This window comes from Dromiciops gliroides, chromosome 6 (genome assembly GCF_019393635.1).
Source record: "Dromiciops gliroides isolate mDroGli1 chromosome 6, mDroGli1.pri, whole genome shotgun sequence".
NCBI classification, from domain to species: domain Eukaryota; kingdom Metazoa; phylum Chordata; class Mammalia; order Microbiotheria; family Microbiotheriidae; genus Dromiciops; species Dromiciops gliroides.
In genome coordinates, this window is record NC_057866.1 from 273,699,976 (window position 1) to 273,713,501 (window position 13,526).

A 13,526-nucleotide genomic window follows, 5' to 3' on the forward strand; every position below is an offset into this window, starting at 1 on the left:
CTTTTGAACTAACTTTACTTTTCTTTGTCTCAATTTTATATTTACTGATCTGTATACTTGTTGGTCCTTCCCCTCCCCACAAAGAATGTAAGATCTTTGGGGGCAGGGATTATTTTATTTATATTCTTGTATACTCATTGCCTAGCACCAAGACATGTGCATAGTAGGTACTTTTAAAAAGCCTTGTTGAGTTGAATTTTTAAAAGGCAATAATGGAGCTTTTGTGGGGAGGCAGTAAGTGAATCTACTTTATTCTTGAAACTGAGAAAAACAACTCTTGATATTGTAAATGGTTGTGTCTTTGCCTAACACACCACATGGGTAGTTGTGGCTCCAGAGATTAATACAGCTGCTATCAGTGATTAAAGGACATGAGTGGTAGCATTTGTTTAGGAGCTAAATAAAACATGCAGGGTTGGGGAGCAAAGCCTTTTCTGCTAAACTCCCAATATTTCCACACCAGACTGATTCAATGGGCAGCTAAAAGATATTGTGTAGGTCTTGAAGAGTCCAGAGCAGGGCTGCCAATGAGAATGGGCAGACGAGTAGAGCCAGAAGGTATCATGCCTAGAATTTCTCAGGCATTCCCCATTATTATTTTGTGCTTCCACATTTGGGAGAATTTGTGCTATACCATCTTTCTTCTCAGCAATCAACATCCTTTTAAAAACAACACTCATCACTTTTTTTCCTGTTTCATCACTGCAGTTTTTGGCTGATGACAGTAAAAATGTTGCCAATGTTGCATTTCTGCAAGTCAAGCATTAGGGTTGGTTTTTCCCTTTCCCTTTAAAACTTATGATTCATTGAAAGAGACCAGTGAAATGACATTTCCTAGAGGAAAAGCTCACTGCAGTGGCTTAGCTCCCTAAGCACTTATGTATGCCAAACAAAAATCCTCAGTTTCTCATATTGAGAGTCATATGAATGCCTTCTAAATTCAAAGTTAATAGAATTCAAACTGAGACACAGTCAGGTTTGGACCTTGTTTTCTCCTAGTCAGGCTGACAGCTATCTCAAACAGGGATCCTGAGTTCAGTCCACCTTCTTTAAGAATCTCCTGCAATGATGCAATTCCTCTTCTATATCTAATGACTGATTCTAGAATCACATTGATTATGTTATAGTTTATGAATTAGAGCTTCAGTTTCTTGGTGCAGTAGAGAAAGCAATTAGTGCATTGGAAGTCAGGGATCCTGTATCAAATCATAACTTTGCCACCCACTGCCTATTTGGTCTTGAACAAGTCAATCTTTCACTTCTCTGGACCTCAGCTTATGCCTGTCAAAAACAAGGGGTTGGACTAAATGACCTCTTAGATCTATTCAATTTCAAAATCTCTGATCCTGAGTTTTGCTTCTTGTAAGCCCAGACTGTCTTATTTGCTTTTATTTGCATCCTAGCACTTAGTATGTGCCTAGCACATAGTAAGCACTTAATAAATGCACTATCAGTCTACTTATCATCTATCTATCTATCTATCTATCTATCTATCTATCTATCTATCTATCTATCTATCTATCTATCTATCTATCTATCTAAATAACTATTAGGAGCAGCAGTTCTGGCTGGTCGATTTGTTGGTCAACAACTTTCTCTAGAACTCAGTGAATGGCTACCATGGACAGTGACAAGCAGTTATAATCGCCTACTTCCCCAATCCATTAAAATATATGACAAACTCCCAAGGGTTCTTTCCTTTCCTTCACATCAGCACTCACACCCTATAACACATAACAGAAAACCTGCTTTTCAACAATTCTTTTGGGCAATGAGAAAGAGGCATGTCATGACATTCATGGCCTCACTCACCTTGAGACTGAATCTGATATCTATATATCATGGTTAAAGACACTAGTAACTCATCACATTTATTTTGCTAGGGTCTATTTCATTCTTTAGAGGCAGCATGGGGTAGTGGACAGAACCAGCTTTGGTGATGGGAAGACTTGGGTTGAGTCACCTCTCTAGGAGATGTTGGCTGTGTGATCCCAGGCATGTGACAACTGCTCATTGCTCCAGGCAGCTCTCTAAAACTGTAAATTGCAAAGAAGGTTCCAACCTGCATTGATAGAGGTAGTTTTGTCTCTAGGAAGTCTCATATCAATAACATCAGTCCCTATCTCTATTTCATTCTTATAAGGTCAGATACAAATCGATTTAAAATAATATGATACCTAAATCTTTCCCTACTTCAGGTGTACAACTCTATTGGTCTCAAAATAATTCTGGCATTCCTGGTGACCTTGCCCTAAAATGTCCATTTCATTAGTCTCTTTCACAGACTGTCCATACTACTATTAGTTTCTCAAAGAAAACCAAATTTAATTAGATATCAAGCTATCAAGGGAAATACTTTAAAAAAAACACCCTTAGGGAATTCCTTCCCATACAAACCACACTGGCCTTTGAAAGCCTCCCTCAAATTAGGCTCCTCATTGTGGATCTCCAATGCCAGGACTAGAAATGCCAGACTATTCCTTCCTTTCTGTAACTCATGGTGACACAAAGGTCAGACAAAAGACCCAGTTCCATCCAACTTTCACAGAGATGAATTGCTTAGCCCTGCTGGGAAATGTGTCAGTGACATAAAGGAAACTAGGCTAAGAACTCCAGAAATCAATTCAGGCAATTGCATTTTCCTCCCACAAATATAATCTCTTTTTCCCATCCCTTGCTTGAGTGAGAGGCAGGGAAGAGTAAATGCTGGTATTTTGAGCTAAGGTTTGAATGCACGTGTGTATACACTCTCACATGCTAAAATATACAGATGTGACTTAGGGAACTAAAGACCAAAAGAAAAAAAAAAGAGTAAATCTCTCACATAGAAGAATCTCAGAGACATGTGAGGTCAAATCTATTTCTTTTGTTGAGGATAAAAGATGGCCATGTCCTACAGAATTGGTTGGATCAAGAAGAGATCACTTGATTTGTTCCATGGCTTAGCTATTAGAACTGGCGGATGGTAAGCACAGAAAGGGAGGATTTCTCTACTGCAGGAAAATCTCAGGTCTCACGCTTCCATCCTCTTGGGTGTGGATTGTAGTTGCCATCGCTGAAGGAGAAGCCATACTCAGACTTGGTCTCCAAGGCCATCCTCTCACAGCCAGTTCTAGAGGGCATCCTGTAATAGGTGGAATATGGCAATGGGGCGTCATACTGGCTGTTGGCATAAGCTGTTGCCATGGTGCTCTTTGGTGGATTGAGGATGCCATTCTCTCTCCTATGGAGTGGGCCAAGATTTGCCTTCTGAGCCTGGGGTGCATAGGAAACTCTTAGTTTCCAGTCCTCAAGTGGCTCTGGCAAGCTTTTCCTCTGGGCAGCAGAGACTACATTGGCCACAATAGATTCCTGGATATTTCTGGGGCCAAAAGCATCATCCACAAGACCAAGAGGAGACTTAGCAGCTGCCTCCCAAGGTGTGAGTCTCTTGTTGACTTTTGCAGGCTCACCTGCTGGTTTGCTGGGGTAACTATAGGAATGCTGGAACATCAGAGGAGAAGTGGGAGATATGGTGGCTCCAACAGGTCTTCTAAAACGTGGTAAGAACTGTCCACCATCCTAGAAATAAGAAAATGATTAATAAACCACATTGGATACTGTAAAAAAATAGCCAGTGAGGGGGCAGCTAGGTGGTGTAGTGGATAAAGCACCAGTCCTGGATTCAGGAGGACCTGAGTTCAAATCCAACCTCAGATACTTGACACTAGCTGTGTGACCCTGAGCAAGTCACTAACCCTCATTGCCCCCACAAAAAAAAAGCAAAAAAAAAAAAGCAAAACAAAACATAATCAGTGAGAAGGGCACTCCCGCCCCCAATATACATAAGAGCCCATCTTTCTCAGCACCCCAGTCCTGGTTCTTTGACTTTAGACTTTCTTATCCATCAGTCCCATTTCAGTGTTTACACAGGCACATAACCTCTGCTCATTGTTTCATCAAGGACAGCAGTGTGTGTGTGTGTGTGTGTGTGTGTGTGTGTGTGTGTGTGTATGTGTTGGGGGGGGGGAGGTGGGGGGGGAGGCAGTCTCAAAACTTCTTTCTGAAACTAGTCCTGAATACATCTATATGTCATCCTCCCTCTGGGTAAGCTGTATGGTGTATCTCTTAGAAAGAACATTGATAGTCACATTAAAAATGCCCTACTAACTACTGGTTAAAGAAATGCAAAGTAAAGCAACTCTACCACTTCATACCTATCATATTGATTAATGTAATAGAAAAGGAAAATGATAAATGGTGGAAAGGATGTGGAAAAATGGAACACTAATGCACAGTTGGTAGAATAGTTTGATCATTTGGAGAACAATTTGGAACTATGCCCAAAGGACTATAAAACTGTGCATCAACTTTGACCCAGCAATACCACTACTATACCCCAAAGAGATAAAAAAGGGAAAACAACCTATCTGTACAAGTATATTTATAGCAGCTTTTTGTGGTGGCAAAGAATTGGAAATTGAGGGGATATTAGCCCCTCATTAATTGGGGAAAAGCTGAACAAGTTGTGATATATGACTTGTAATGGAATACTATATTGTGCTATGAGAAATTATGAGCAGATTTCATAAAAATCTGAGAAGACTTACATGAACTGATGCAAAGTGAAGAGAATAGAATCAGAACATTGTACATAGTAACAGCAATATTGCAACAATGATCAACCGTGAAAGACTGAGCTTCTCTAAAGACAGGACAATGATCCATGACAATTCCAAATGACCCATGATGAAAAATGCCATCCACCTCCAGAGAGAGAACTGATGAATGCATATCGAAGCATACCTTTTTTGCTTTCTCTATTTTTCTTTCCCTCCCCCTTTTTTTTGGTCCATGTTTTCTTTTACAACATGGCTAATATGGAAATAACTTTTGCATGATGTCAAATGTATAATTGCTATAAAATTGCTTGCCTTCTCAAGGGGTAAGGTGGGAAGGAGGGAGAGAATTTGGAATTCAAAATGTTAAAAAATGAACATTAAATTTTTTACATGTAATTGGAAAATATTTAATGAAATAAATGAAAATATGTATATTTTTATTTTGGGGTGTGTATTTACAAAGCACTTTCCTTGGGAGTGTAATGATTGGAATGATGCCACCTGCTGGAGACTTACTGTAGAAAAGCTCCGCAATGAAGTGAAGGTCTTTGAGGGCAAGACCAGGAGTCTTTTCTTTGACATCAGGAAGTGACGTCTGCTTGTGGGAGGAAGAAGGGAGGAACCTGGCGCTCTGACTGGGTCTCTTTTCCTGGGGACGCTGATGGAGAAGGGAGCCAGAAATGCGCTCTCCCTTTAATAGATAGGAATCTAGGCCTTTCTCTCCCTCTTTACCAAATTCTTATTCTCCTTAATAAATGCTTAAAAGTCTAACTCTTGCTAAAGCTTATAATTTATTGGCGACCACTCATTAGATATTTTAGACAGACTAGCTAGAATTTTAGCCTTAACAGGGGACTGGGAAGAGCACAGGGTTGGGAATCAAAGGGTTTGGGTTTGAATCCTGTGTAAAATGTAAGCATCAGAATCAATGTCCTCCAACCTTCCTTCCAGCTCTAAATGTGTGCTCTGGGAGCACCTCTAGCTTTTCCTGTGCCAAGGATGGAGAACTTGGAAAAGGACTATGCTATGAGCCATGACAGCTAAATACATGTATCCTGTGAGGAAAAAAAATGCATCCAATCTTTCCTTAATCATATCCCTCTGATTCTAGGGAATGTCCCCAAGTTAACTTCACATCTTATATTTACTTCTGTGGCAGGAGCAGTGTGGAACACACACAGCATCTGAAGTAAAAATCCCAGCTCTGCCACATACTGTGGCACTTAGGAAAGGTGCTAAGCATTAGAAATATAAATACAAGGGGGCAGCTAGGTGGCACAGTGCATAAAGCACTGGCCCTGGATTCAGGAGAATCTGAGTTTAAATCTGGCCTCAGACACTTGACACTTACTAGCTGTGTGACCCTGGGCAAGTCACTTAACCCTCATTGCCCTGCAAAAAAAAAAAAAGAAGAAGAAAGGAAAGAAAGAAAAAAGAAAAAGAAAAACAAATAAAAACAAATACAAGAAAATGAGATAGTCCCTGACCTCATGGAACTTATACTAATGTCAGAGACAACAGTCTTGGATTGAATTATTATATCATCTTCAAATGAAATCATTATCAACACTGTGTCTAAAAGTTGTCTTTTTTCTAATTAGCATGATAAAAATTTTCCAGTGGGTTCAAACAAGAGCATAACAGTATTGTTGCCATCCATTTTTTAATTGTCTTCTCAAGCCTTCCCGTGAGCTCCTTGGTGCTTATATGTACTCATGTAGTTAGAGAAATGTGCCCACTTCACATTCTTCTCCACAAATAAGGAGGTAGGAGTCTATCTCCTAATAAGCTGTCCCTGAGCTTGGCTTGAGGGGCAGCCACAGCTGGCAGATGACCTGGGGAATCTGAATGCCATATGGGGAACATTGAGTCTCTCTATATTTAAAGTAGCTCATTACTCAAGTGGGCTGAGCTCAGCCTTGGCTCCCAAATCCCATTGGCCATAGCACTTGTCCAATTCTAGGAAACAATATTAAGGTTTTTCCCATGACTGGAGCCTCCTATCATGCCATTTACTCCTCCCAGGGTTCTCAGCTCCTTGGAGCCATTTCCTGACCTTGAGAATGCTCAACCATGGAGAATTGGTGAGAGGAAATGGCTGTCATGTTTCATGGGCTCAGAGATTCTAGAGCCAGAAGGTACAAGAGCAATCACCTTATTCTACCTGCTTATTTGATGGAGGAGGCTCAGAGAGGTTATGGGAGCTGGCCAAAGTCAGACAGATGGTATGTGGCAGATCTAGATTTCAAGCCTAGAGCTTTATTCTCCAACTGCACTGAATCTTCAGCCCTGCCAGACTGGTTCTTGTATGTCTAATTGATATATGTTGGCCTTTCAGTAAAGTGCCACAGTAGACTATGCCTTTATTTCCTTCTCCACTAAACAATAGCATTTCCATGAATATCCCTCCAAACTTCCACTTCATACATTGCTTCTCCTTAAATTTGTAACTATTTTTGGTGGAATCATGGAGAAGGAGCTAGGGAAAAATGGACTGCAAGAGCTTCTGCCTTTAAAAAACAAAGTGATCAGAGCTCAAGAAAGCAGTATATAAAGCTTGACTTTCTGACCATTCAAGTAATTTCATTATTCTAGTCATTTAAATTTGGAGCTAGGAATTTGATCAGGACCTCAAATACTGCGCCCCCCCATAATTTATCTTTTTTATTTAGAATTTTATTTTTCCCAAATACATTTAAAGTCAAATTTTAACACCAATTTGAGGGACCTCAAATACTTGATATTTGAGGATAGGCAGCTAGATAGAACAGTGGTTAGAACACCAGGGCCTGGAATCAGGAAGACCCAAGTCCAAACTCAGCCTCAAACACCTCCTGAGTCAAGTCAGGGCAAGTCACTCAACCTTATTACCTCAGTTTCCTCATCTGTAAAATGAGCTAGAGAAGAAAATGGCAAGCCATCCCAGTATCTTTTCCAAAAAAATCTCCAAATGGGATCATGAAGAGTAAGACATGACTGAAAAATGATTGAACAACAACAAAATTTGATCAGGCCATTTGTGGAACATTGTATTCCATTCTTGTTAATCATTTTAAGAAAGACATTAAGAGGTAGACAGAATCTAGAGGAGAGTGACAAAGATGAGGGAGGTGGAATCATGGCATAGAAAGATCAGTTGAATGAACCAAATAATGTTTAACATGGAGAAGAGACCAGCAGGGGTTTAGAGGGAAGTGATTCTTTCTGTCTTCTGATATTTGAAGGGCCATCACATGTCCTGAGGGGGCAGGACTGGGTCAGTAGATAAGTATTCTAGAACACAGCTTCTTAAAATTTTTCCACTCATGACCCCTTTACGCCCAAGACATTTTTGCATGACCCCCAGCATTTAGGTATATAGAAGTAGGTACACACAACCATTTACTGTTGCCAATTTTTTCACAACCCTCACATAGGGTTGAAACTCACAGTTTAAGAAGCTTTGTTCTAGAAAGGCAGAGTTCATGGAATGATGGATTTCTAGCATCTCAGAATTCCAAGGGACATCAGAAGTCCCCTATGCTGAGGCCAGAATCCTCTCTACAACCTTAACAAGAAGAGGTCATGCAGCTTCCAATGGAAGACATCCTATTCCACTTTGGGATAGTTCTAACTGAAGGGACATTTATCTTTATACTGATCCAAAATGTGCTTTGTCATGCATCCCAATCTTGATCTCTGAGGCCAAGAATGTCTAATGCACATGGCAGTCATTCATGGACTGTCCTTTGGTTTACTCTCTTCTTCCGGTTAAATATTCCAGACTCACAGACTCAAATAATCCCAATTTTTCACAGTTGGGAGGCACCTAATCCAACCCAAAAGAATTCCCTACAATATACCTGCCTAGACATCTAGTTTTTATATGAAAACTTCTAATAAGGAGGAACCCTATTCCAACTGAGCTAGTCCACCCCACTCTAGCTCAAATAGCTAGTTCTATAACTATATATATATAACTATATATAAATATGTGTGTGTGTGTGTGTATACACACACACACACACACACACACACACACATACACACACCTATAAATGATAACTCTAATTCTTAGGATGTTTTCCCCACATCTCCCAATCTACTCCTACCTCTCTTTTCTCATAGATCTTTTTTTCTGGGGCCAAGGAAAACAAAATTAATACATCATATGATGGCCCTTGAAGACAATACTTGAAAACTTCAGAGTCTTCTCTTCTCCAGGCTAAACATTGTAACTAACATTTCTGCCATTGCTTCAACCAGCCTGCATGTGGCATGGACTTGAGACCATGCCCCATCCAGTCTGCCTCCCTCTGACCAATCTTCAGGTTATTCTTTACCTTCCCTCAATGTCTTACCCATAACTGAACACAATATCCTAAATGTGGTCTGATTGCATAATCATCCTGGTTACCCTCTTCTAGATACCTAGAGCTACGCGCGAGACTTCAGAAGAGGACTGGCTATCAACTGGTTACTCTAGTCATTTTATGATCAGTGGAAAGTGACAAAACCTTCCAAATTAAAAGGACATTGAATCTGCTTAGAAGTTTCCCAGATCCCTGACAGCGGCAGCTCAGTGACGTCATCTGCAAGTAACTTCAGCACTCTGGGATGGAGTTCTTCCAAGCCTGCTGACATGAGCTCAGTGAGAGCTACTGACATCCCCTTACTAGCTCCATATTTATCTTGGGTCTTAATTTCTGATTAACTACTTTTTGTGTGTAAGTTCTATACTTCCCAGTCAGAGTATTCTTCTTCTTGGTAGGGAAAAAACAGGAACATAGAAAGCAAGATCTAAGAAAAACACTTCCTACCATTAGTTTCCCCCAAAGGGCATGGGATCAATGGGATCCACTCCTCAAGTGAAATGTTATCTAATTCAACCCTCTTCATTTAGCAATTGAGGAAACTAAGAGACATGAAGTAAGTTATCCAAGGTCATGGGGCATTATAGGTGGCAGAATAAAAGTTCAAACTCAAGTCCCAATGAGGTACTCTGCTTTCTCCACCAGACTGCCCCTTTAGAAGTTCAGTAATCATTTGGCAGGGATGGTGTTGACAAGACTAATCCTTCCTTAGGCCGTGACTAAGACTCCACCTAATTCTCAGATGCTATGATTGCCTGATTTCTTGCTGCAACTGTTTATCAAACAGCTACATGGCCTGGTCAAACCTAACCCCCTTCATGTTCTCTCATAAGGAAATTGAACAAAGAAGTGGCCCCTCAGGGGTGCTTAGAACAGAAAAACCAACTTCTGAAGAAGTCTGGAAACAGCCCTGGAGAGCAAGAAAAGTCAGAGCGGAAACTTGTTCAAAATGCCCTCTCTTTTATAGAAAGAACAGTACAAACTGAGAGACTTGCACCTGGACAGTCTGTTTCCTGCCAGCACAGGAGGGAACACATGGGTGTGCAAATGGAAAGGCTTGGGTTCTTTCCACCTCTTTCTTTTGGCTCTGTCTTAAACATTAGTCAGCTAAGTCATCTCCCAGAGACATGTATCTGATCTATAAAGACTCCACAGAGAACAGGAAAAGGGTGAGGGAATCGGGGCAGTTCTTTTACTTCTTTAATAACAGCGTTTCCCCCCCTAAAGTCAGATCATTGATAGCATAAGCTTGTAGGAAGGTCAGCCTCTCCTTCTACACACCACTCACCAGTGCTCTCCCAAAACTCTAAACAGCCCTGTCTCACTCAAATCCAATTCATACACAAGTTAAGACATCATTGTCATTGGTCCTCTTTGAGAATGAAGGATGAACAGCAACAACCATGGGTTGCTATAGCCTTGCAAATAGAGAAGTGGGTCAGGATCTTAAATTCTCAGCTCACAAGATCTTTCTGAGGTACAAACTGCCCAGCTGTAATGTACAGCATGGGTGTACAGGCAAGCATGTGAACACACACAAACACACATACACTGGTTTTGACCTTCCTTTGTGTCTCCAGTATCAGAATAGTTCCTGGTACATAGTAGGTGCTTAATAAATGCTAATTGACAAACACATTTGCCAAAGTCAGTAATATGTCCTGAGCACTGGTTGGAAAGATGACAGGCTCTGAAGTCAGAACACTTGGGTTCAAGTCTTGCTTCTGAAGCTACCTATGTGACTTTGGGCAAGTCACTTAACCTCCCTGAGACTTGGTTTCCTTTCATCTGTAAAATTCCAGGGGTAGACCATAGGGACTCAAAAGACCCTTTCAAGCTTGGATCTATGATCCTATGAAGTCCAAGTAGGAGGGAATAAGTACTACCATTACAATCTATCTCAACCTCAACATCCCATAAGGGCATCCTGAGCATAGCTTTGAGTCACAAACAGACCTCACAAACAAGAACAAATGTCATACCATCATAGATCCAGAGCTCAAGGGAGCTCAGAGGCCACCCCATCTACCCCCGTCATGTCTCTCGAAGGAATCAATGAATGTTGTGACCTGTTTGGCCACAGGTTTCCAAGATGCATTTCTTCATGACAGAAGGAATAACCACTTGTCTCTTTAATTTCTGTTGAAAATATAAATCACCTGACCTGTCCTCAGATGCATTTTGCTTTTCTTATACATTAATTTTCTAAATGTCAGAAAAAATTTGAGCCCAATTCCCCAAATGCTGCATGTGGCATATGTGGAGGAGATGCTGACTCTTTTGGATGCCCTATCTTATTTTCTTATTAAGAGACCAACCATTTTAGTTTTAGGTATTAGTGGCTAGAATACTGTTGTTGCAGCTGTTTTCCCTGGGGGGATTCTGCATGTTCCATTCTATGGGCTGTTCCATCCCATTGATACAGGGCATCTCACACCTTTGCTATGAACCATTCTAGGCCTCATGGGACTTCTGGCCTGTTCCATGGAGGAACTTTGAATAAAAATACAATTTGGGGAACAGCTTTCTCATGTTAGCCTTGTTGAAGAGAGATGAGCCAAATCCTACATTAGCCAAGTAACATAAATATCTTAATCATAGACTGTGAGCTGGGAAAGCCAACTGAAGGCATCCATTTTACTGGTAAACAAACTGAGGCCCAGAGGGATTAGCCCTCAGCCTTCCATCTAACTTATGATAAACTCAGACAGAAAATCAGTTTTTCTGGAGGTGCCCAAATTCTCCAAACCCTTCAATGGTGTCTTCTCAAAAACAACTGTTTGTAACTTAAGAAAACTCTACTGAAGCCATGGGATGATAGGATCATAGATTTAGAGCTCTATGGAATCTTAGCAGTCATCTGGTCCAATTCCTTAAGAGGGAAACTGAGACCCAGAGACACAAAGTGATTTACCCAAGGGATTGCTCATTATGTAGGTGACCCTGCATTCTTGAACCAACTTGGCGGTGTGGTGGATAGAGTGCTGGGCTTGGAGTCAGGAAGACTTGAATTCAAATCCACCCTCAAACACTTACTGTATGTCCCTGGGCAAATCACTTAACTTCTGCTTGCCTCAATTTCCTCAACTGTAAAAGGGGGATAATAATAGCATCTAACTCCCAGAATTGTTGTGAAGAAGAAATGGGGCATTTGTAAAATGCTTAGCACAGTTCCTGGCACATAGGAGGTGCTCAAATGTTTGCTTCCTTTTGTCTTTCCTTCTTGGAGACTATACAGGTGAAACAAAAACTCAGCCTAGCCTAATTTGGCTTTCTACTGGAAAGGGTTTACACTTAGAGTAAGGAGAAATCTTTGTTTAAAAGCAGCCTCTGACTTTACAAGCTATGGGGTCATGAGCAACTTATTCCTTTTTCTCAATCATTAAATGGGTATAATGATACCTATACTCTCCACTTTTTAGTGGGGTATCAGGAGTAAAGTAATAGAAAAATAGCAATGTTTTATTGTTTCTAAACTGGAAGTATTTCTAAGATGGAAATATCAACAAACATTTATTAAGTGCTCATTATGTGTCAGGCACTGTGCTAAGTATTGGGGATACAAAAAGGTTTTAAGAAATAGCCCTGGTACTAAAGGAGCTCACATTCAAATGAGACAGGAAACCAAGATATACAGAGGTTAACAAGTTACCCAGAGTCACCCAGTAGCAAGGGACAGAGCAAGGATTCCATCATCTACCTCCATGCCTTTGCAAAGCTCTACCGCAAGACAAGAATGCAGTCTTTCCTCATTGCCATCTCTCAGAGTCTCTCTCTGCCTTCAAGGTTCAGCTTCCTCCATTAAGCCTTTCCTGACCCTCCCAGTTGTGACTGTTTTCTTCCTCTTTTCACAGAAAGGACTTTTCTGTTTATCCTGCCCCGTGGAGAATTGTTTCCTTTGAATCTCTAGTAGTTAGCACAGATAGACACACAGACAGATAGACCTACACATACAGATGGGACAGAGAGATAAGGCAGCCAGATAGATGATAGATATAGTTATCTGGATGTATGTGTTTATGTGTATGTATATGCATACATGCAGATACACATATGTACATGCAGATACACACCTACACATATACATGGAGAGGTGACTGACTTGTGACTTCATTTGTATAAGGAATTCACATAAAGGAAACTCCACCACTGCAGACCGATTACTCTTCTGTATTTAACAGTCTTAGAGAGGTCACTTGGGAGCCCTGAGAGCTTGACTATCCTGCCCTTGGTTGTCCAGCAGGGATGTGCCAGAGATAAGACATGAAATTAGGTCTCCCTTCTACTAATGGAAGGGTTACCTCCAAGACTGACCCCCACGCCTGTTCTACACTGCCTCTCCTTAAAGTCTTTGTTGAAGGGGGCAGCTCGGGGGTGCAGTGGACAAAGCACTGGCCCTGATTCAGGAGGACCTGAGTTCAAATCTGACCTCAGACACTTGACATGTGCTAGTTGTGTGACCCTGGGTAAGTTACTTAACCCTCATTGCCCTGCAAAACAAAACAAAACAAAATCCTTGTTGAATTGAACAAATTTGTTTCTTTCTGATCTCATTCTGGGATCGGAGAGTTTA

General features: G+C 40.9%; 1 protein-coding gene across 1 annotated transcript in view; it reads right to left on the minus strand.

Annotated features, from left to right (window-relative positions):
• Window positions 1–2,883: 2,883 nt before the first annotated feature.
• SYNPO2 (synaptopodin 2) overlaps window positions 2,884–13,526 on the minus strand; it is a 214,600-nt gene continuing 203,957 nt past the window's right edge. The window contains exon 5 of the mRNA XM_043973319.1: window positions 2,884–3,561. Within this exon, the coding sequence (XP_043829254.1) occupies window positions 3,007–3,561 (555 nt within the window). The 3' untranslated portion in view covers window positions 2,884–3,006. The remainder of the gene's footprint in view (window positions 3,562–13,526) is intronic.